The sequence below is a fragment of the Anabrus simplex genome, chromosome 3 (genome assembly GCF_040414725.1).
Source record: "Anabrus simplex isolate iqAnaSimp1 chromosome 3, ASM4041472v1, whole genome shotgun sequence".
NCBI classification, from domain to species: Eukaryota; Metazoa; Arthropoda; class Insecta; order Orthoptera; family Tettigoniidae; genus Anabrus; species Anabrus simplex.
In genome coordinates, this window is record NC_090267.1 from 512,621,460 (window position 1) to 512,647,268 (window position 25,809).

The 25,809-nt window shown below is 42.0% G+C and overlaps 1 protein-coding gene across 1 annotated transcript in view; it reads left to right on the top strand.

The window, feature by feature from the left end:
• LOC136866594 (transforming growth factor-beta-induced protein ig-h3) overlaps nucleotides 1–25,809 on the top strand; it is a 370,348-nt gene that overhangs the window by 155,329 nt on the left and 189,210 nt on the right. The window contains exon 2 of the mRNA XM_067143703.2: nucleotides 16,167–16,265. Within this exon, the coding sequence (XP_066999804.1) occupies nucleotides 16,167–16,265 (99 nt within the window). The remainder of the gene's footprint in view (nucleotides 1–16,166; nucleotides 16,266–25,809) is intronic.

Consider the following 25,809-nt stretch of genomic DNA (forward strand, 5'->3'; position numbering starts at 1 on the left):
CAAAAATTTCACCCTATTCAACGTTTCTAAAATAATCTTGCCTTTAAACAGATGAGATACGAGGAAATATCATACGGCCAGCCATTTGGATCGCTAAATGAGGCCAGAGGCGTCTTTTCATACTATCCGTTTTTCAATATGAATGCACCGTTTAGCAGCAGCTATTCTGTAAATGAAGGTGAACATGCATATACTTCCGTATGTCGACCTACATTATTAATTTAAGTCGATTTGTAGCGATCTAGAAGGGAGTGTGTCTTACATTGTAATTAATACTTTACAAATCAATAGTGACTGTCAGCAGGAAGGCGTCTGCTGTTGTAATCAGTACTCCTCACATCAACTTTAACTAGCAATAGGAATGGGGTCCTTCTGTGTAACATAGTAATGTATAATTCCCTTCTTGATTTGACTAGCAGAAGGCAAGGGAGCGTGCATTTTTTGTAACTCTTTTACCTGATTCTCTTTATCATTCGGTATATGTGCCCCCGATTATAAACAAATTTACCCATGAAAATGTGACTGACGTTACGCATAGTGAAATGCGGCCGACAAGTGGACCTGTCGTTATCATCGCAACTCCGCAACTCGCACTTTACATAGGAAACAACGACTGCGGACCTCCCTATGCTTTTTCTCGGATAACGCTAAGAGACATGCAATTAAAAAATTCTTATTCACTTCATGTACAGCAATTTACTTCGATATCCGCACACATTGCAGAATACCGTAGCGAAGCACGGGTACATTTGCTAGTTGCTTATATTTATGCAAATCTCACTACAGAACCGTTGTGCAGGTAGGAGACATTTTAGGGTTTGTGGTGGTTCAGATCGCTAATATTGATGCAACTCTCACTGCAGAACCGTTCTGCAGGTAGGAGACGTTTTAGGGGTTGTGGTGGTTCAGATCGCTAATATTAATGCAAATCTCACTGTAGAACCGTTGTGCAGGTAGGAGACACTTTAGGGGTTGTGATGCTTGAGATTGCTACTATTTATTCAATTCTCACTGCAGAACCGTTGTGCAGGTAGAAGACTCTTTAGGGGTTGTGATGCTTGAGATTGCTACTATTTATTCAATTCTCACTGCAGAACCGTTGTGCAGGTAGAAGACTCTTTAGGGGTTGTGATGCTTGAGATTGCTACTATTTATTCAATTCTCACTGCAGAACCGTTGTGCAGGTAGAAGACAATTTACGGGTTCTGATGGTTCAGAGTGCTAATATTTATGCAAATCTCATTACAGAACCGTTGTGCAGGTAGAAGACTCTTTAGGGGTTCTGATGGTTCAGATCGCTAATATTTGTGCAAATTTCACTCCAGAACCGTTGTGTAGGTAGGAGACACTTTAGGGGTTCTGATGGTTCAGATCGCTAATATCTATGGAAATCTCTCTGCAGAACCGTTGTGCAGGTAGAAGACACTTTAGGAGTTCTGATAGTTCAGATCACTAATTTTTATGCAAATCTCACTACAGAACCGTTGTGCAGGTAGGTGGTGGTTCAGATCGCTAATATTGATGCAAATCTGCAGAACCGTTGTAAATGTTGGAGACACTTTAGGGGGTCTGATGTTTCAGATCGCTAATATTGATGCAAATCTCACTGCTGAACCGTTGTGCTGGTAGAAGACACTTTAGGGGTTCTGATCGCTAATATTGATGGAAATCTCACTGTAGAACTGTTGTGCGGGTAGGGGCACTTTAGGGGTTCTTATGTTTCATATCGCTAATAGTTATGCAGATCTCACTATAGAACCGTTGTGCGGATAGAAAATTCTTGCGGCTTGATTGAATACGTTTACATTCTAACTGGAATGAAATGGCGTATGGCTTTTAGCGCTTGGAGTGTCCGAGGACATGTTCAGCTCGCCAGATGCAGGTCTTTTGATTTACTCCCGTAGGCGACTTGCGCGCCATGATGAGGATGGAATGATAATGAAGACGACGCATACCCCGAGCCCCCATGGCATCGAAATTAACTAATGATGGTTAAAATTCCCGACCCTATCGGGAATTGAACCCGGGGCGCCTGTGACCAAAAGCCAGCACGCTAATCATTTAGCCATGGAGCCGGGCTGCATTCTGCATTAATAGTGGCTAGAAATAATTTCCCTTCTCATTGTCATGAACGTGATTCTGGCATTTTCTGTTCTCATTCTGATCTCTCTCACGGTGCCAGTACTCATTTAGATAGTCACACGTAAACAGAACTATTTAATACGCATGATACATAGGTATCCAACACAACCTTTGACCTCGGCGCCATCTATCAGTAGCTGTTAACTCAGGAGAGTACAAACTGTGCTACTGGTTTTGGAAATTAACATTTATCTGTTGCGATAATGACAATTTATTTTTGAGGAACTGAATGTATGTTGGGCTGGTATTTATCATTCAGCCGAAGTGCGTGGCAGAACAGGGGATGGAAAGCTACTGTGCTAGTGAGGGGAAACTGCCCATCTTGTTGTTGCTTGCTGCGAGACATCTGAGTTGTTGAACCTTGACCGGTGAACTCACATCCTGAGTGTCTGGTTCATGGTGCGGGCAATATGTTCCAGATCAGTCCTTCTTTGTTTAGAGAGTCCACAAAACACAGTGATGGTGCAGCATACAAGCCTGCTACGTCAACTGCACTGGAGAGGACCGTCCTTATACAGGACTGATATAATGTATAACCAAGAGAACCAGTTTGTGAGAAGCGAAACTCCAGCACTAAGGCGGCTCCGAAAACCGTAAATCTCTTTGTAATTAGCGGAACGTAAAATCAGTAACATCATTCTTTCAAAGATTGATATGCGACTCCTTGACTGAATTGTCCCCATTGAGGCCTTCTCTTCAGAGGACCCCGGTTTCAATTTCCGGTCATGTCGGGGATTTTAATAGAGTCTTATTAGTTCTTTTCGTTTGGAGACTGGGTGTTTGTGTTTGTCACAACGCTCTCGTCTTCAGCACACAACCAATCAACACAGAAACACGCAATCCATAGGGGGTTGGTGTCAGGAAGGGCATCGGGCCGTAAATCCATCTGTGCGACACAGTTCGCACCACGATCCTACAGTGGAGGTAAAAATCGGAAGAATAAGAAGAAGAAGAAAGGAGATTCTTTTAAAGATTGTTCTGTAACATTATTCATCCTTAGCATATTGATGGATCGTAATGATCGCTAGGTATTTGATGTTAGGTAAATGCTTATCAAATAATCATGTTTTTACATCTTGCTTTACGTTGCACCAACGCAGATAGGTCTTATGGCTACGATGGGGTAGGAAACAGTTAGGAGTTGGAAGGAAGCGGCTGTGGCCTTAAATAAGGTACACCGGGCGAGTTGGCCGTGCGCGTAGAGGCGCGCGGCTGTGAGCTTGCATCCGGGAGATAGTAGGTTCGAATCCCACTATCGCCAGCCCTGAAAATGGTTTTCCGTGGTTTCCCATTTTCACACCAGGCAAATGCTGGGGCTGTACCTTAATTAAGGCCACGGCCGCTTCCTTCCAACTCCTAGGCCTTTCCTATCCCATCGTCGCCATAAGATCTATCTGTGTCGGCGCGACGTAAAGCTCCTAGCAAAAAGAAAAAAAAAGAAAAAAATTAAGGTACAGCCTCGGAATTTGCCTGGTGTAACACCATGGTAAAGCATCTTCAAGGCTACCGATAGTGGGGTTCGAACCAACTATTTGCAGAATGCAGTCTCACAGCTGCGCGACCTTAACCGTATGACAACTCGCTCGGTACCTGACTGCTAAAGCTTCATGAAGTACAGGGAAGTTTTATTACTGTAATCAGGCCGTCATTGGTAATGTAATATAATATTTACGCGTTTGCAACAGCTCACTAAATCATGTGGTGTACGAGATCATTGCCTCATCTGGTCGTTGGCCGTGAATTACAATGTGGCCTTCACGGAGCTGTCTGCTATACCCCGCCTGCCTTCGTACATACATACATACATACATACATACATACATACATACATACATACATACATACATACATACATACATACATACATACATACATACATACATACATACATACATACATACATACATACATACACACATACATACATACATACATACATACATACATACATACATACATACATACATACCTACATACATCTTAATTATAGGGTGTTATGTTTTCCTGTGATGAGTCTGCAAACTTTGCGCCTTCAAAATCCTCTACAGTATTTGCAGCTACCTCTGCGGTCTCATTTAGTTCCATACCTCAAAATCGTCACCTTGGTTTCCCTCTACCTCTCTTACCCCCATGGTTGAGTACATTGTTCTCCTAGGGAACTTATCCTTCTCCATTCGCCACACATGACCTAAACACGGAAGTCATTCTGTTCGCACATGGAGTTCATTCCTAACTTAGGCTTTATCCCTTCATTTTGAATACCCACCTGCCATTCTTCCCATCTGTTTGTAACTGGAATCATTCTCTCTACCTTCATGTCAGTTCCTTGTAACTTATGAATAAGATATTCTGAGTCCACCCAACTTTTACTCCCGTAAACCAAAGTGGATCTCGAAAACAGATCAATGTGAAGATAATTTCGTCCGAGTGTTGACTTAAGCGGACAGTCTGGAGATAAAGAGATATTTTTAGCTAATACATGAATTTTCACGAACCTTTGTGGGAATGTCATCTAAATAAAAGTAGGTATACCCCAAAACCCTCCATGGCATTACAGCCCTTCAAGGGCCTTGGCCTAGCAAGCGACCGCTGCTCAGCCCGAAGGCCTGCAGATTACGAGGAGTCGTGTAGTTAGCACGACGAATCCTCTCGGCCGTTATTGTTGGCTTTCTCATCGTCAGGTAGCTCCTCAATTCTAATCACGTAGGCTGAGTGGACCTCGAACCAGCCCTGAGGCCCAGGTAAAAATCCCTGACCTGGCCTGGAATCGAACCCGGGGCTTCTGGGTAAGAGGCAGGCAGGCTACCCCTAGACCACGGGGCCGGTAAAAGTAGGGATACCACGGAAACGTATTTCATATACAAATGAAGGAGCCGTGATGCTACGCACGTACCTGTCATAGTCACATTGTTTGCCTGCACTATGAACAAACTAGCTGATGTTCCCGAGCTTCGCTACGGGATTCTCAGAAAGACTGTCTTGGTGGTTTTCCTAACTGAATTCAACATACGTCATTACAAAAACGTCAGTAGGAATGTAGCGATTGAAAGCAATGTTATCATATAAAATACTCGATCAAATGAAAAACCGCACACTTTATCACTGTCAACGAACAGTACTACGGTGCCGATCTAAGAGTCCAAAGTTCCAGAGCTGGAATGACCAGGTCGCAGACTGCCGTGAACACTCCTCTGTCATTATTCCGTTAAATATGCACACTACTCATTCCAGTCAGTGCCTCAGAGTAGGGATTGTATAGCTCGAATACTATGATGAACCAGTGTGTTACGTACCAGATATATCAGAAAATGTATGAACCAGAGGAATGGCATGCTAAAGAAGAAAGTTATCTTACTCCCCAGCTACTTCCCGCCAATATACAGGCAGGCTGTTACAGTCGGTACGACCAAGCGAGTTGGCCGTGTGGTTAGGGGCGCGCAGCTGTGAGATTGCATCTGGGAGATAGTGGATTCGAACCCCACTGCCGGCAACCCTGAAGATGGTATTCGGGAGATGGTGGGTTCGAACCCCACTGTCGGCAGCCCTGACGATGGTTTCTCCGTGGTTTCCAATCTTCACACCAGGCAAATGCCGGGACTGTACCTTAATTAAACCCACGGCCGCTTCCTTCCACTTCCTAGACCTTTCCTATCCCATCGTCGCATAAGACATATCTGTGTCGGTGCGACGTTAAGAAAAAAAGGATGGTATTCCGTGGTTTCCCATTTTCACACCAGTCACACCAGGCTGTACCTTAAAGCCAAGGCCGCTTCCTTCACACCACTATTCATTTCCTATCCCATCGTCGCCATATGACCTACCTGTGTCGGGGCGACGTCAAGCAAATTAAAAAAAACCTCGGTACGCTGCAGTAATCCTATCTATCGGGGATGAGAGGAAACAGAAGACAAAAAACACATCACAACAAACAATGGTCAATGTAGTGTTATTGTTGATAAAGTTTTTGAGCTTTCTATATTGCAGGCATTCACATTAGTTTTCTTTCGACTCTGTGATATTAGGGTGTCTTACAAAATTATTTATATCGTAGACTGTAGTTCCTTATTCTCAGACTTTACATACCGATTTTCACTAAATTCTGTTTACCCATTTTCTCGTGACTCGGCGCTGATATGGACTTAGTAACAAAAATCCAAGTTCATGAATATCTCCGATTAAATGCGGTACGGTAACAATGTATAAGACATAAGTGATCGGAAATTTAATAACTTCTTACATAACTACTACTAACGACATAACCAAAGTTAGGTTAGTTATGTAGTATTTATCGATACGACCACTAATAACGTAAATAACTTATTTGAGAATTACATTTCAGACCTTCCCCTAAACTACCATTTCACTCAGCGTGAATAAAATAATTTGTAGCCTAGATGGCAGTGGTTCATCACCCGTCATTACATACCGATTTTCATTAAATTCTCTTCAGCCGTTTTATCGTGATGCGTGTACAGACAGACAGACAGACAGACAGACAGACAGACAGACAGACAGACAGACAGACAGACAGACAGACAGACAGACAGACAGACAGACAGACAGACAGACAGACAGACAGACAGACAGACAGACAGACAGACAGACAGACAGACAGACATTACGGAAATGTAAAAAAATGCATTTTCTTGTTACTGTGGACATGACCGATACAGAAATACCATTCTTTTCAAATTCTGAGCAATGTACAGACACAACTCTTATTATATATATATATATATATAGATTAAATAAGAAGCACGTTATGGTAAGCCGCAGTTCGTAGTCAGAATCCATCATGCCGTCTGTGTGGTAAAAGTCTATCTGTATATTCGCTTAATTATCCTGCAGTTTTTGATCTAAAGCTTGGTGTTGTGTCGTAGAAAGAAATGGTACTTTTTATCACAGTTCTTCTATATAGAACGGTTGTCTTGTGAGCTCATAGGTTAGTCTCGAGGGGGCGTTTCTTGCCAGACAGAGATACATGGGCTTCACTCCTTACAGTGTAGCTACGTTATCCTCCGACAGGTGTTCCCAGGTAATGTCTAAGGCGTACGTCATGATGAGGTCTGTTTGTACGTAGACTTTTTTCTGTTAGCAGCATATAAGTTATTAGGAACGCTCTGCCATCTGTTGAATATATTTGCAAGCTGAGGAAGGTTATAGAATCAAAGAGTATCTGGCAGGGAATACTATTCCTCCATCATCAGAGGAAGTGTATACTCTCCGGCTTCACAGAGAGTCGCTTAGGAATCTGCTAAGTACAGAATGTATTGCGGGATGGGGTAAGCCGTAGCCTGCAATTATTAGAGTGATCGTATAATGATTTGATTTTGTGATTACTCAAAACTGGCTGAACTTAGAGACCTATCAGTGTCTCAGGTAATTCCGGAGAAAATAGAACAAGAATGAAGCAGTAGAACGGACGGACGGATTTGCCAAAGTAAAGTCTTTTAATACATAGATTATACTTCAATTGCATCAGTACTTTTCCAAGGAAAACTTTGCCTTGGAGAATATCTTTGTTGACAAAGGAGAGTTTGTCATGAAAAAGATTCAGCGGCATATTGCGAACGGACGTTATAATGAACATTCCGTTTGTAGTGTTGTGGCATTGAAGTATTCCCACTTCTCACTGCACGGTGAGTACCGTTCTTTAACACAACATTTACCTAGATCTAATAAATCACTTAGCTTGCTGTGGTGTCGCTACCAGCGCGCTAGTCGGCACTGTAAGTAGCAAAGCATTTTTCTCTTGGGAAAATCAAACGATCATAAATATGTCTCTCGATCATGGCTAGCCATCAACGGCTGCAACCAGCCATAAGACACTCCAAGCACGGTTGCTAGGTAACATTGTCTGACCATCCATACCTTACATCACAGCCTGTACGGTTGCTATGGTTACACTTCCGTCACACATTTTGTCGCGTTACGTCACACAAATTTGCGGACGGCCCTCAGTCATAAGGTCATAACACGTACATATGTCAAAATCTCTTCCCTTGCAACCCTCGTGTCTTTGGTGTGCTGAAAAAGGGAATACTGGTACCATCAATAACCAGCGTCCTTCATTGCTGAGTGCAGGGAAACTTGTTCAGACGCCTGAGGAGTAGGTGTCGTTCTGATATAGTGTGTACACATAGAGTGAGTTTCTAGACATCAGCATATGTTTCAATTGAACACTATACGAGGCTGTAAGCCAGAATAGCCAAAGGATGGTGTTTAAGATAAACAGGGAGGCAGTATAATAGCGTGTAATAGAGAGGAGTGCGTGAATAATTTGTGCACTCGAACATAAACTGGTTGTTCGGCCAGCGGGCAAGCGAAGTATAGACGCCACGAGTGACTGCTAAAATAATCGAACCGCCAAGTGCGTGTAGACGCCTACCTTATGACGTGACGCACTCTCAAAAGGTCTTGCTTGCTGACTGAATGAGGCTTCCCAAGAAATTACTCACTGCAATGGAAACTTCTTGGAAGTCAGTACACACCCACCTCCTTTGTGTCAAGTCATTATTGGGTTGATTTGGTGCAGAGCAGTCTGATTTGAATTCCAGACAAGTGACTTAAGAGGAGGCAAAGCACAGCTGCATTTCAGATAGTTACACATATTTTAAAATAAAGACGAGCAGTGCGCCTTCAAAGAAGGAACAATTATGCGATGCTTTCTTAACGTACGTTGCCCAAACCATCAAAAATATGTACTAAAGTCCGGAACGGTTCACAGCTGTCTTTATGCAACGAAATGAACAAGGCTGTGGAAACACCACGAGACTTCGAGCAACCTGAAAGTAAGAGTGGTAAACTGTGATACTAATACCTTTCGTGCCAGGGAGTACAAAGTACAAGTAACTGATTTAGTTTTCAATATTTAGAAGAAGAAAACGAATATTCAACAAAATAAAATGCAATTTTCTGAAGTGTATTGATGTTCATTTCAAACGGTCTACATTTAAAAATGTATCTGTTTTGAAAATTTCAAACATATGTCCTGAGTTGCTGCTACTTTTGACTTATACCCTTTAGCCCCGGCACGAAAGGTACATCGATGTGAGCCGCGGACGTTGAGAAAGATAAGGATGAATACGATCGATTTGACTGAATTTTTTTATTGGATAAGGATGTTGAAAGTTCCACAAACGAGTCCGTCCAAAAAAATTAAATTGAAGAGCTAGATTGGGCTCCGTCAATTAAAATACAAAATACGGAAAAATTAATCATCAGTGCAAATCTAAACGACAGAGGCCACTTGGAAAAGCCTCACCATGAGGATTACCCAGATTACCGGCAGATGTACATTACATGATGTAATCAAGCAAGTTATTGACAGGGAATCATGCAGAAAAATTATCTGTGATATCTCAATCACAGCCACATTTTCTACAGTTTGAAGCGAAAATCAAACTTCAAATAGCCAGATGAACAACAATACTGAATATATATATAATGAATTGAAATTTAACCTCGATTATTTTGTAAAAATATATGAATTTCATAATCGTACATTATTCCAGTGTAACTCAGTGTCGGTGATCAATCGAGTCCGGATTTTTAGGCAGTCATAAGTTAGGATGTCAACTTACCGAAGCGGGTATCGAATATAGTCTACCCTACACAACGGTCATGTTATGAGTATAGTCTACCCTACACAACGGTCATGTTATGAGTATAGTCTACCCTACACAACGGTCATGTTATGAGTATAGTCTACCCTACACAACGGTCATGTTATGAGTATAGTCTGCCCTACACAACGGTCATGTTATGAGTATAGTCTACCCTACACAACGGTCATGTTATGAATATTGCATGGACTTTAGGGTTACGGCCCATCAGAACCCCTAAATTTTATGTTACTTTTGCTACACAACGGAAGAAGTCTAATAACCAAATTAATTTGCATTCTAACCTATTACTGCCGACTCTGGTGATAAATAACCATGCACTTAGTTCATAACGTTTGCCTGAGTTCTCAATCATTTGGTTGTTCAGTTCATGACAGCGGAATTCTTTTTGCCATGAAGATATCATGAAAGTTCGTTAAGGTACAATGTAATTCCACTTCTCTTTAAAACTATCTTGATAATAATAACAACAACAATAATAATGAAGTCCGCCCCTGTGGTGTAGTGGTTGGTGTGGTTAGTTGCGACCCCCGAGGCCAGGTTCGATTCCCAGCGCTTCCACGAAATTTGAAAAGTGGTACGAAGACTGGAACGGGGTACACTAATCCTCGGGAGGTAAACTGACTGGACAGGGTTCGATTACCAGCTCAGCCATCCTGGCACTGGTTTGCAACTTCTCCTCCAGGCAAATGCCGGGATGGTACCTAAGTTAAGGCCATAACCACTTCCTCCCCTCTTCCTTGTCTATCCTCTCCGATCTTTCCATCTCCCCACAAGGCCCCTATTCCGTATAGCAGGTGAGGCCGCCTGGGCGAGGTAATGGTCCTCCATTCCAATTGTATCCCCCGACCCAATGTCTCATGCTCCAGGAAACTGCCCTTGCGGCGGTAGAGGTGGGATCCCTCGCTGAGTCCGAGGGAAAATCCAACCTTGGAGGGTGAGCAGATTAAATAAGAAACAAAAAGCGTATGGCCTCAGCTACCGTATGAAGGCATTCTAATCTGATGCCATTTAGGTTGCCTGCGTGTACATTTATACCTACCATTTTACGCCAGCAGATGGCAGATAAAGCAGGTCGCTATTGGAGTAATCTATGGCACAGTTTTAATTAATTTAGTTAGATAAATATCAAATGTGTCAGTAGAGACGCTGATGCACACAGGGAGCGTCTCAGTCCAGGGGCTGAACACCTCATCTCTACATGGGAATCGTAAAATTCATAGGAACATCTGTACTTTCTGTCGAAAGTTGAGTGCAGGTACTCACACATGACAAATGTGCTTCGTCGTCAATAAAAGAACTGGAGAAAACATTCGTTCACCTTACCTTTCCTCGTATTTACTTCGTTACTTGCTTCTTCTTGACCAGCATTCTGGCCTGACTTGTGAAAATATAGAGTCAAATTGGAAGCATACTGGATGACGAGGCAGGAGGATTTGGTCAAACAATTTATAAGACTTTTTTTAGTGCAAAAACCGGGACGATAAAATGGAAGTTTCGAAATTTTGAATAAAATATAGTTTTTTCATTGTAGGAGCAGCGTGCCTTCTTTTTACCCAGAGGCATTGGATTTGATTTCAAGGCAGGTCATACATTTGTACCTCGATCTGGTTCAGCCAACGTGATTACAGTTGAGGAGCTATCTGGCGGTGTATATGGCGGCCCCGCTCTAGACAGCCAAGAACAACGGCCGAGAGGATTCGTCGTGCTGACCATACGACACCTCGTAATCTGTTCCGCAATAGGGCTTGGTTTGATTTGCTTTTTGTTGTTTTTTCTTTTCGCTACTTAATTAACGTCCCACTGACACGACCAAGGTTTTCGATGACGCAAGAATGAGAAAGGGCTATTAGTGGGAAGGAAGCGTCCATAGTCTTCATTTAGGTACAGCATTTACCTGGTGTGAAGGTGGGTAACCACGGGAAACCATCTTCAGGGCTGCCGACGGTGGATTCGAACGCGCTCTCTCACAGCTGCGCGCACGGTGAACGCTGTATGATGCTTTCAGAGACAAACATCTGTTATTCACTGAAAGACTGAAAGTTTGTATAATTTCTTAGTGCTATGTTATTGTATATAGACACTATGTAAAAGATTTACGATGTTTAAAAAAAGCGTCGCACTTAGTAACCACTGAAACGAACACAACTACTGTCTCGGAACGGCTCGCAAAGTGCGATGTAACAATGTAATTGACGAAACCATAGGTCACATCTAACTCTTCGTCAGATGTGAACAGTCCTGTAATCAAACTTCCTGTCATGTTTCATCATGATTGTTAAGGCGTTATGGTTTGACTGTTCGAGTCCTGTTGTTGGAACAAGTTTCACCATCAGCATGTTGGCCGGCAGGCTAGGGGAGGTGGTGGCATACAATCTCTCATCACTAGAGTGCGTGCCAAAAGCCTGGATTCAATTCCAAACCTCTCCGCAGTGCTCATATGGCGCTGTTGGTGGTGATTCGTCCGTCCAATGGGGAGTTTAAGCTTTCAGCAGACCCTTTGGTGTTATTCGATATGAGTAGGCTACGTGCCGACACCAGGTTTCACCCTCTTCCTACCTCATGATCATAATCATCCAACACCCACACGCTCAGGTCGCTCATGGGAGATACTCCCGGCACAGGAAGCCATAACATAAATATACATGAAAGAGCGCGTCACTTCGCGGCGAAAGTGAATCCAGATTTATCAAAGCAAGGTAGTCGCGATCAACGATATTCTCTAAGAAGTACCTTAAGGGGACGGTCTGGAGATAAAAATGGATATTTCGGTCATTTTGAAAAAAACAAAAACATTTTCATGGCTAAAATTGAAAGAATTGAGTTTCTTCTTTCTTGTCTCGAAGTTGCCAGACTGTACACAGCAGTCTTCTCCTCTCACAGCTACATTAGCTATAATGGAATTTTTGATTGTAGAATATTTCAAGTAGTAGGGATCTTTAAATGCAAAATTATACAACATAAAAATTACACAACTTTAGTCCAATACATCTCCTAATATATGTACAGGAAAAATATACACAGTGCTTCTTAAACGAGTATTATCCACTTAATTCCAAATTTTCATTAACATCTCATTTAAGTTTCATGAAAAGGTTTCAGAAGATCTTTTCAAAACTTTTTTTGAAAAGCTGTTACTCCTGTATATTTTAAAAGAGTTTACTAAAAACAGCTTTGGCAAATCCGTCCGTCCGTTCTACTGGACCGAGTTGCTTCATTTTCGGTTTATTCTCCCCTGAATTACCTGCCGGTGAGTCACGAGACTCAGATAGGCCCCTAAGTTCAGCCAGCTTTGTGTAATCATAAAATCAAATCATTATATGGTCACTCCAATAATTGCAGGGGAAGAATTACCCTAACCCGCAATACATTCTGTACTCAGCGACTTCCTGCGCGACTAACACTTTCATTAATATTCTGATTTATATGATTTTCATATTTGGTAATGTCATTGCATGCATCTATGTTTGATTACTATCTCTGAAGCCGGAGAGTATACTCTTCCTCTGATGATGGAAGAATACTCTTTGATTCTATAACTTTTCTCAGCTTGCAAATATATTCAACAGATGGCAGGGCTTTCCTAACAACTTAAATGCTGCTAAAAGAAAAAAAGTCTACGTACAAACAGACCTCATCATGACGTACGCCTTAGACATTACCTGGGAGCACCTGTCGGAGGATAACTCAGCTACACTAGAAAGAGTGAAGCCCATGTATCTTAGAAATGTTCTCTGCCTGGCAGAAACGCCCCCTCGAGACTAACCTATGAGCTCCCAAGACAACCGTCCTATATAGAAGGACTGTGATTAATAATGCCATTGCCTTCCACGACACAATCCCAAGCTTTAGATCAAGAACTGCACGATAATACTATGTAGTTGTAGAAAATTAGTTCTGATAGGGAAATAAAGCCGTTTCGGGGCCATGACTACACTGACTTAGCAAATGTCATGGGATAGTCACCTAATAGCGTGTGGGGCCTCTTATGGCCCTGTGAACTGCAGTGAGACGTCGTGGAAGTGAGTCGACAAGTCCCTGGTAGTCCTCTGGACGCAGCTGACACCAAATCGTTTGCAGAGCGGCTGGTTCGTGGGTGCAGGATCCATGGCACGGAGCCTGCTTTCCAGGACATCCCAGATATGCTTGATAGGGTTCATATCGGGGCTCCTGGGTGGCCATGGCAGTCGTTGCACCTCCGCTGCATGTTCCTGGAACCATTCCTGGTCAACGTGGGAGCGATGTGGCGGCGCGTTATCATCTTGAAACACCGCAGAACCGTCTGGGCGCTGGAAGGCCAAAAATGGGTGGAGATGGTCTCCGAGCAGCTCAACATACCGCGTACCATTCAAAGTCTCTTCCAGAACAACTAGGGGGCCCATTTCATAGCAGGAAAATTCACCCCAGACTATAACAGAGACACCAGCGCCCTGGACCACACCTTCGAGGCAGGCGGGGTCCATCGCTTCATGTGGTCTGCCCCATACACGGTGCCTCCCATCGGCATGGTGCAGTTGAAATCGCGATTCGTCCGACCATATCACGTTACGCCATTGTTCCAGTGTCCATCCCTGGTGACTGGCGACAAATGCGCGGCTTTGTGCCCGATGACGTTGGGTTAACATTGGCATCCGTGTGCGGCGCCGGCTCCCATACCCCATAAAACCCATGTTCCTACGGATTGTCCACTGGGAGAGGTGTCTAGCACGGCCTGTGTTGAATTGAACCTGATTTGTTGCACGGTTGCCCGTCTGTCACTATTAACAATACGTCTCAGATGTCGCCGGTCACGGTTATCGAGGGTGGCTGGACGGCCGGTCGTTCGTCTGTTGTGGACGGTGACACCCGCATTCAACCATTCACGATACACCGTGGACGCCGTTGATAGTGTGAAGCCGAATTCCGCACCACTTCCGAAATCGCACTTCCTATCCGTCGGGCACCGACCACCATACCCCGTTCGAACGGTGTCAGCTCACGACGACGTTCCATGTTACACTTGTCACAAGCACAGCCACTGCTCACAAGGTCTCCTATACAGCTGCCGCTGGCACAGGGGGCGTGTGGTGAGGAGACAACACACCTGCGCATCAGTGCTGCGCTATCCCATGACATTTGCTCAGTCAGTGTATATAACACTGTATTTTCTTCTACGTATGAAGAGTGTGCCCGAAGTTTTTGGACAACTTTATTTTTACACCTTATGCAGGTTTTTAGTTATTTTATGAGAAGAAAATAAATGAAACCAAACCCTATGCTGCAACAGTCCAGAAGGACCATGGCCTACCAAACGATCGCTACTCTGTCCGAAGGACTGAAGATTACGAGGCGTGATGTGATCAGCACGACGAATCCTCACGAATGCTTAGGAACCCTCCCCGTGGCTTTTTGGTACAGAGCCGCCATATCACCGTCCGGCAGTTCCTCAATTGTAATCACGTAGAGTGAGTAGACTTCGAACAGCCCACACATCCAGGTAAAAGTCCCTGAATCCCTGACAAAGCCAGGAATTGAACCTGGAGTCTCCGGGTAAGAGGCAGGCACGCTGCCCCTACACTGCGGGGCCTGCATTTTATGGCGAGTCTGTAATAATTGTTACAGAAATAATAATAATAATAATAATAATAATAATAATAATAATAATAATGCTGTACTTCTGTTTCTTAGTGTGTAGTGATTTCACGATATTTTTTCACTGGCTTTACAACATAACCATTCTAATGCCGTGGTAGAAGATTAGTCTAAAATTCGTATCCGATTTGTTTTTCAAGTCTTATTAAATTTTATGGACTACCTATTTTTCACATGTAGGATATTAGTTTTCAGAATTTATCCTTTTATTCTATCTAATTTATTTCATCTTCATTTAATCTCACCACTCTTCATTCTTGTATTATTATCGATTCAATTTATATTAAATCTAATTATTGTAAAGTATTACAATGTAATGTATGTATATTTCAGTGCCTGGTTAGAAGGCTGCAGGCCTTAATCTTGCCAGGTAAAATAAAACATTACTATAACATTAGTAAACATACCAACAACAACGATGGTAAACTTTGCTCACCTCTGTGAGGATATTAATTTTACGACTTATATTCCCAATACTTTTGTTTTGTGTCTTAGTAGATACTGCCTCCTCTGTAAATACTGGAACCTTCTTTAAAAACGTTCTGTATATGGTTTCACATTCAGAGTGTTACATGTTGCAGAATTCCCTTACTCTTGCCCTTAGCATTAATGATACAGCTGTGACGCAGGGAAGAGCATCAATAAATATGACGTTAACGTATGCTGGTGGTTTATTTGTATTAACTACCAAAAAATGGAGAAACACGTGTGGCAATGTTTGATGAATGTTAAAAGCAAGGAAGTGAAGTGTTTGCTTGTCTGTTCCAGACCCAACGCGTGCGTGGTGGAGGAAGTCCCGGGCACGAAACACCGCTACTACACTGACTGCAAGTATTGGAGGAATCGAGAAATATGTGGTCAGAAAACGTAAGTATCTAGCCTTCATTATTCACCTGCGAACGCTTCAAATTCTGTGCCAAACCATACAAAACCTCTGGAGCCGGCAAACTGTTGAATAAACAAAACCTCGTATGTGACAAGGCTCTTCCCATTGGTCACGCCTTCCAGTCACATATGGAAATGATCCTCGTAGTGTTCATTTTCCTATCGTTATGAGTAAAGGAAAATGAATCTTACGGTACTGTAGGAATGTAAGTACCAGGTGTATGCATAAGTTTTTGTGGTAAAGAAAACACGTGATTTTCAAGGTAAATTCATGTTTTGTTTATTCAAAGTATTGGCCATCGGCTTCAACACACTTCGCCCATCTTTCAGGTAAGTTATGAATACCATGCCAGAAATACTGCTTGTTTTTTGCGGCAAACCATTCATCGAGCCATTTTCCAACTTCCTCGAGATTGCTGAAGTACTGCTCTACGAGCGCGTGCCCCATTGATGTGAAGAGATGATAGATGGCGCCAGGTCGGGGCGGTACGGCGGGTGCGGAAGGATGTCCCATGCAAGCGATTACAAGGTGTCTTTCACTGGTTTAGCTGTATGAGACGGCGCATTGTCGTGTAACAAAATCACTCTGCCACGTCTTCTGGCCCATTCTGGTCGTCTTTAGATCAATACGTGATTTAAATTAATCATTTGTTGGCAATAGTGTTGTGTATGAACGGTTTCGCCGGGCTTCACGAGTCTTCGCACTTTCGTGCTCTACCAGAGCGCGCACTGCCTTTCACATTGAAATCACTACGTTTAAATGGTCGAAACCACGTCTCACATGTTGTAATCGATGGAGCTTGTTAACGATGTCTTTCCACAGCCTTTCCTTTTGATTAAATAAGAAAAGCAATGCGTGCCGCAAATGTTCTTTTTCAGGCAGAAACGTCGACATGATCACTGAACGATACAACACACACGGTGGACTCAACTTGTGTTGATGTCAGACGAACAAACTGACTTTCGCTGCGCCATCTCTTAGTGAAATCGGAAAAGACTTATGCATACACCTGGTACTTACACACTCCTACAGTATAGACTTCCGTTACACTTTCACATAAGAAAATGAACACCACGAGCATTGTTCTGATGGACTGCATATTCGTATGTGGCCAGGAGGAGTGCCCACTCTTAAGGGAAGTCATGGATATGAAGAACTTTGCGGGATACGAAGAATTGTTTCTTCGCCGACGATATATTGTGTGAGACAGGAATGACCACAACTAATTACATTCCTTCCAAGGTTGGAACCTATTTCGTGTGTGGTCCTGTTAACTCTTAGGTGTGTGATGTAGCTATCTACATCGTAAACCAATGCATGTTCCACACGAGCTATAAGTTGTTCCATGTGCTACACCCCGGAATTTTGCAGTCATATTTTATGTAGGAGCCAAGGACTTAGCCAACAATTCTTCCACCTTACTGATGTGTTCACAACGTAAACAACGTCCAGACACAGGACGGTCGAATACTGACGGGCTCTCCTGTTTTCCTTGCATTACGCTATAAATATTCTACCTTATCAAAACTATCCGGATACCTCTCTGAAATTGGAAGCCTCAAGAGGCCAAACCAGAGGAGGTGGTGATGTTGGGCGCTGGGGTCTGGAGCGAAGTCCAGGTTCTAACTCATCCCATTGGGTTCAGGTCAGGCCAGTCCACTTCAGGAATGTCATTGTCCACAAACCATAGTCTCACATATGCAGGTCCTCTACTGTACTCAGCACAAAATGATTTAAAATTCTTCATATCCTTCCGCATTTAGAGTTTTCTAACTCCGAAAGACACCTTCATACCATAACAGCACCTCCTCCGTGCTTCACTGATGGCATTACATATGATTGCAGGTAATGTTCTCCAGGAATTTGTCAAACCCAAACACTTCTATCGGATTACCACAAAATATAGCGTGATTCATCACTCCAAATCACTCGTTTCTACTCATCCAGTAGCGTCGGTCTCTATGCCACCTCAAGCGTCGCTTAGAAGTGACTACTCAAATATGAGCAGAAGCTGGACCATTTTACCCCATTCTTTTAACTCCTCGCGGACAGATATTGTGCTGGCTGGACTGCCGGTAGCACTTTGGAACTCACGAATCATTGCTTCCGTTTATTTGTTCCGATTTTTCATAACCACCCTCTGCAATTCTCGACGATCCCTGTCCGTCATTAAGTGAAGTCTGGCTCGGTTGTTCCATTTCACAATAACATAACTTGGGCAGCTTTAGGAGGGTTGAAATGTCTCTGGGTTTGTTACTCAGGTGACATCCAATGACTAGACAAGGTCACTGAGCTTTCCTGACCGATCTGTTCTGTTGTTACAGCTTCCCTATACTCGCCGCCTCTCATAACATCAATTCCACATTACATAGTGGAGTATGGATATTTTGATGAGGTAGTTAGTGTTTTGTCAAAATAGTACATTAACTTTATTGGCCATTACACACTTGGGAGACATTTTATGCGCCAATAAAGATCCTATGCAAATTGACTCAGTAGAAGATTAAAAACTCTTAATCATTTTTCAAATGTTATTTAGTATATTTTATGCACTATTTAACTTTTACATATAGGATACTACATTTAGCCGGCCCCGTGGTGTAGGGTTAGCGTGCCTGCCTCTCACCCGGAGGACCCGGGTTATATTCTCGGCCATGTCAGGGATTTTTACCTAGACCTGAGGGCTGATTCGAGGTCCACTCAGCCTACGTGATAAGAATTGAGGAGCTATCTGACGGTGAGATAGCGGTCCCGGTTTAGGAAGCGAAGAATAACGGCCAAGAGGATTTATCGTGCTGAGAGCACGACACCTCGTAATCTGCAGGCCTTCGGGCTGAGCAGCAGTCGCTGGGAAGGCCAAGGCCCTTTCAAGAGCGTTAAGTGCCACGGGGTTTGGTTTGGTTTTTATATTCGATTTAAAAAAATCCTCTTATTGTGTTAAATTTATTGTTATTTAATTTAATCGTATCATTTTTCATTATTTATATTATTAATTATTGTAATGAAATGTATATATTTCTGTGCCTCGTTATGTGGAAGAAAAGGCCTGAAGGCCTCAATCCTGCCACGTAAAATAAAACAAATTACACTGAAGATTTTCTCTTTCCATTGTGGAGAGCACTTTAGACTCATCAGCCTGTAATCACTTGCAATAGTTGCACTTACAATAATTAAAGGAGCACTAGAATTTAATTATTATACTATCACTTTCTTGTTTTGAAAACCTTAAAATGTTACAACTCACAGCGCAGGCATTAAATGCGCGTGAGGCACATTTGTAAACGTCAAGCTGGTAAAATATTTCCCCGGCTGTATTTGGTTGGAAACAAGATTTAGCAAGATCGCGATCAAGCTCCTAAGATTAATGGGCGTGGGGCGTTTAAGAGTGTCACGTTAATGGCTCAGATCTCCGTAATATGTTAATGGGGCGAGGAGACCCTCCAATTCGATGCTTACTTTGCCAGTTATTAGTACATCTAATTTAACCAGATTTATGATCACCGATCAGAGACAACTTCTTCAAACACGCTGTGCGCCACTAACTAGGTCAAGCACACGGCTGTCATGACACCTACTTCTACACACTTATTATCAACATAAAGCAGTAATTTATCACGGCTATGGATATGACCCTATTTAGTTGCTAATTTTAATAATGCATGAAAGTCTGATTATTAATAATAATAATTCTAGGCAAAACCGATTAACGAAAACGATCTTTGAATATATCGCAGGATTAAAGGTAACCACAAACTGGGCAGAAAGGTCAAGAAGGAAGCTTTGTTTTTGCTTATTGGCTTTACGCTGCACTGACACAGATGAGTCTTATGGCGACGGTGGGACAGGAAAGGGCGAGGGGTCCAAACTGATACAATCCGAGGATCAGAGAGAGAGAGACAGGTGAACAAAAGAAGAAGTTCTCGTAACGAAAGGGAAGACTGTCCAGAAAGCCTTGAGTTTTATAGGTTCCAATAATTTATTTACTTATTATTCGCTAATCGGCCAACTAGGGACCACGAAAAGTTCCATTATACTGGCTGATCCGCCAGGTTTGTCGAGCACGGCGTTGCACCAGTCGTCCACTTCTCAAGTCACGATACTTGATGTTAACCTGCCAGGAAATTGTTATTATTTTGAGTCAAAATTATTAAAAATACGTTTTGTCCATCGAGAGTCGTTCATCCGTCGCAGGTGACCGTAGAAACGAGGCTTGCGTTTGCGCATTGTGTTCGTGATCTTCTCTATCTTAGAGTATATTTCTTGTCTGGACTTTCTTATGCACATACCGTTTTTGTAGTTCGGGCCGAGAATGTTGTGGAGAATCTCTCTATTTTCTCTGACTTAGCGAACACACATTTATGAGAGAGAATAAAGCATTCTGACAGATATTAGCCTGACGACAGTATTATAATGGATAATTTTACTATTTATAGAAAAGCACCTTTTGTTATCTATGTTCCGCGTGGTTTGGAAAGCCACCTCCAAATTTTTTGCTCTGACCTCTAGGGCCTCTGTATCCAGCCCGTTTGATTGGATCCACTCATGGACATATTTAAACTTATACACGCGGTTTATTGTTCCATAATTGGTGCTCAGTTGGGTCGTGCTGTCTTTGATATTAGTTCGGTGTTTTGAAAGGATATCCGCAGGCCTGTTTGTTCTGGTTTTCATTTCTTCTGTTACAGTCTCAAAATTTTCTATCATTATTGCTATGTTCCAATAATAATAATAATAATAATAATAATAATAATAATAATAATAATAATAATAATAATAATAATAATAATAATAATTGTACCGGGAGGTACACCCCAACGCCGCGCATTTAAATGTTGAGCCTAATGGAACTCCTCTACGGGAGGAAAAGTGAACTTGAAACATGACCTTCTTAAACTTTTACTCAGAAGATGTCACTACAGTAATTTGACGTAAATTTGTTATTGTGAAGTTTCCAGTACTGTGTGAATTTCTACTTGTTTTGTTAGCACTTTATCAAGAAGTTTGAACTTTCTTCAACATATGTCGCTGCTCAAAAGCTATGATCATGCACCCTGGTGCGAAGTGGACGAACTTCGATTTAAAGAAGTTTTGTATTCATAAGTTTTTTCTTTACTAAATTTCGTTCATTCATTTTTGGGTTGGCAATATTGATCTTTTCTTTCCGCCAGTTTTGAATCCAGCCAATCGCTAATTTTTGTAATTAATTTCCAACCAATCCCGTATTTCTTCTTCGATTCTGAGTGTCACTTTTAAATTTGACCAATAAAACCCTGTGGGTGTCTTGATTATTCATGAAAGGTCTCGAACTTTCCCCGAGGGTTTATAAGCTGCGGATTTTCACGTCTCTTGGCCAATTGATCGTCATCTAACTTAGTGTGTGTGTCAAGCAGGAGGCGGGAGGCGCCTCTTTCATCAGGCAGCAGTTCTTCAGCAAGGTAATGGCCATCTAACATCTTATATTTTTTTGCTAGCTCCACAGTTTAACCTGAGGGAAAGGTCCGAAACCTTAACTATGTAACCAACTTCTCTAAAATGTAAGTTCTGCCGGCTAATGTAAACATTTCATAAAATCTCCAACTGTAATTCGGGGATAGAGAGTGATGTACCCTCTCGAGCTCCCCTTCATATTGGTTTGAGGTGACTACGTTTTGTAGCTGGTTTTCTTCCTTTCCGTAATGTCTCAAATTATTCTAATACGAGTCACCTCCATAGTTTGGGAATAGCCCCTGTTTCATCGGCCTACTTCCCCTTAGGTTTTCAGACTTCATATCTTGGAGTGCAGATACACGCCTCCATTCTATTTGTGTTTTGAGCCATTTACTTAATCTGTTCTTTTCTACTACGGCCAATAGGTTGGGTACTAGATACCCCTGTTTCAAATTTTGTAAGTTGTGTCTTGATGGCATGTAATTGTAATTTTCTGATATGGCTTGAGAACTGAGAGCACGTTAGCTCTTTTTCTAGTGTTGTAAAAGTGCCTCTGGGAGGCCGGATATTGTAATTGCTGGAGCAAGGGCTCCACGTATTAGAGTATTTCTGCCCTTAAGTAAAGTTGTGATCTTTGTAAATTTGAGCGTGTAGCTCAGGAATTGTGAAGTGAGGGCTTCAAGCCCAAGATCTGTTTATACCAGCAATCTTGTCTTTCCTAAGACTTGTTTATTGCTACTGGTACCTGTTACATTGTTACTTGTTGTTTTTCTTTAAAAAATAACCTTTGTTAGAGTTTTAGATTAACTTTGATTTTGTAGTTAGACCCATTCACCCCAGCACCTTCTTTCACCTCTGCTGGTCCACGGGTATCCCCGTAACAAGTGATAGCAGAGCGTGGTTGAATGGGTCTCAATTAAGCCCCTTTTGACGGCTAAACATAAGATTCGATTTGTACACTAACAATTTTCTCAGTCGCTGAAATTTTCTTTTTCTATTTTCTAAATTTGTAAATTTTTTGTCACCATGTCCGGCCCTCGCAAAGTCCTCCATCCCGGCAACTTGCGCAAGGAGGAATTAATTTACGAATTATCTATTAGAAATGTTCAGTCTGGAGGCACGGTTGCGGCAGATACCACCAAGCTTAAGGAATCCCTTGAATTACCTATTAGTCTCCCAACCTTGGGAGAGAAGTATATTGATGAGGCTCTGTCCACCACCACAGACAATACCACCGAGCTAGCATCAGTAGTTAGTTTTTTAAGTGAGTGATCCTTCTGCTAACCAACTTAAAGGAGTACTGGCTGGATTGTTCCATTTTTACCATAGAGTTAGCGATCTATTGTCTCTTAAGTTAAACAAACTTCAGGGTAAGGAGGCAAGTACTCTTGTTGAACACCTTTCCAATATGTCCATTAAAGTTAGTCAATTGTTAACTGGAACTGCTACCCCCAAAATCGACCAAGCCACGGTTGTAAACATCGTAAGGGAGGAAGACCCGTCCGTGAATGTAGAAAGCGGAAAATCGGTAGTTACTCAACAAACTTCTGCCCCATTAGGAAATGAACCTGAGCGTCGTACATCCATTCCACCTTTCTTTATAATAATGCTGTGTCTGAGGCTTCTTCATCCCCTAGGCCGTTATCTGTTATGTCATCTGGTTTTAGTAGTTTGCCTCATCCTTTGGCTATGTTGCTTAGGGAAATTTCTAAATTTTCGATATATTCTACTAGTGATGTAATTTCATTTTTAAGATTTTTAGTTGAGTTTCAGGATCACGCTCTAGTGTTTTCTCTTTCCCTTCTCAAATTCTTCAGATTATTTACCCTTACTCCATTGGTATTGCAACCGTTAGGGCTTTAATCGTCGCACCAAAACTAAGTATGAACCAGCTCTGAACACATCGGCTGACAAAATGAAACTGGCCCCAAAAATTGGGCAACAAAAACAGATGTACAGGATAGATCCCTTCTCGTGCTAAGCATTAATTTAGCCTCTGATTGGAGTCCAAAAATTTTTACCTTGGAAGCCGAAGCCTGTTGGTTCGAATGATGTTGGAGAGAAGATTTAACCAGATATTATGGCTTGGTTAAGCCATATATTCAAGATGTGTTGTGTAAATATATTTGATATTTTTATATGTATATTTCTGTGTGTTTTATTATTTCCCAAAGTGTACTATGGTGATGGGTTTGATTCCAGCTTTGACTGATTTTCTTTAATATATAATTTGTTAGGTAAACCCAGGATACGCACATATATGTTCAGCGTGTATGTTCATCGTAAGCGTTCAATGTAAATATACATTTGTCGTGGTCAAATGTATCACATGTTCGATACTCGGCAATGCAATCTCGTGTGTATATCACATGTGCTTATATTGTGTTATAATTTCTTTTCTTTTCTCCAAATCATGACCGGTAGACAAAGGACACTATTTAATATCCATTTATGACGAGAGTTTAACAAATAAATTCAATATCCATTTTTTTAATATCATGTATCAGTGTATGTTGATCAAATGAATTGGTGTACATCAAGAATTAATTATGCCAAGACAATTTCAAGAAAAGAAGGCATTTAATGTATATAATTGTATCAGTTTAATTGTTTCTTTTACTCATATGTTGAGATACAACATTATTTGTGTGGTTCATATCAGTATAATAACTATGTTTAGAATTTATACTTGAACGGAGATTCTTCTCATTTAGCAATATTAGCATATCCCTCTCACATTATAGAATCCTACTTTCATTATTTTAGATAGTGCCTATTTTATTTCTTTATCGGACATTCCATTACCCATATTGCTCTACGAATTCAGCCGGTGATCTTATGAAAGTAGGGGGGATGAGACTTCTAGCCTGGTAAGTGATTTCTGGCGGTTCTCATCGAAATGTTCCATCTGTTCATCTGTTTGTGAAATCAAATTAAGTAATATTGCCCTGATATACCTAATGTAAGCCTCATTTTTTGTTGCCCAATTTTTGGGGCCAGTTTCATTTTGTCACCCGATGTGCTCAGAGCTGGTTCATACTTAGTTTAGGTGCGACGACTAAAGCTCTAACGGTTGCAGTATCCTCTCGGACAATATAGTCAGAGCAATAGCTGAACAATCATCTATAGAAGACTTCCACGCCCATCTGATAGCTAATTTCATTCCGGTTCGGGCTAGGTCATCATTCATTCAAAAGTTACAGAGTACAGCGACTGGAGGAAAATCTTGCCGACTTCATCCAGGACATTAAGTTCTACACTAGGGTATTTGCTCTTCATTTCCCAGAAGATCAAATTGTGCAGACCCTACAGGTCATACTTGTGTTTTGCGTCGCGCCCTCAAACGTTTGCTGAGTTAGAGGCTATGGCGGTCTCAGTCGAAGGTGTTAGGTATGCCGACGCCTTACGAGTGGCTAAGAAGCTCCCTCCGTCTTCGAGTAACTTTCTGCCTCCACCTTGCCTAACTTTCACAAACCGTAAATGCTATGCGTGTGGGTCTACGGAACATCTCCGTAACAAGTGCTCTTTGATTAAATCCAATGGGACAAAGAATGGAGCAGGTTCATCACAAGGATGTTTCAAGTGTGGCTCATTTAATCACCTCGCCAAGAACTGCCCTAATCCCAATAGCACCCCCTCCTGTTCAACTTCTGGTGCCACATCCACCAACTCGAATGATCGGAAGTGACTAGTGGCATCGGCTGAGTCCGCCAGTTCATCTTCACATGGCTCAGCCCAAGTTAAAACCACCGAAAGCTCGGAACAGGGTAACAGTTCTTCTAACCCAACATTTGACTGCCCCAAAGAATGTTTTAGGATTGCGGCGGAGACACCCGCACTTGTACCTTTTCTCAAAATTGAGTTGAATAATGAGCCGATTACTGCTCTATTAGAATCTGGGAGTGTAATTCTATTATTTCGGCCGACTGGTATTCTAAATTAAAGACTGTTTGTAATTTTTCTGATTATTGTTCGTCCTCGGTTCAATGCGTTTCGGCCAATTCTTCTCCATTCGAAATTTTAGGTGTCATCTTTGCCAAAATTCGGATTTCTAAATTTACTTCGAAAGTTAAATTGTTTGTGGCTAAGAGCTTGTCT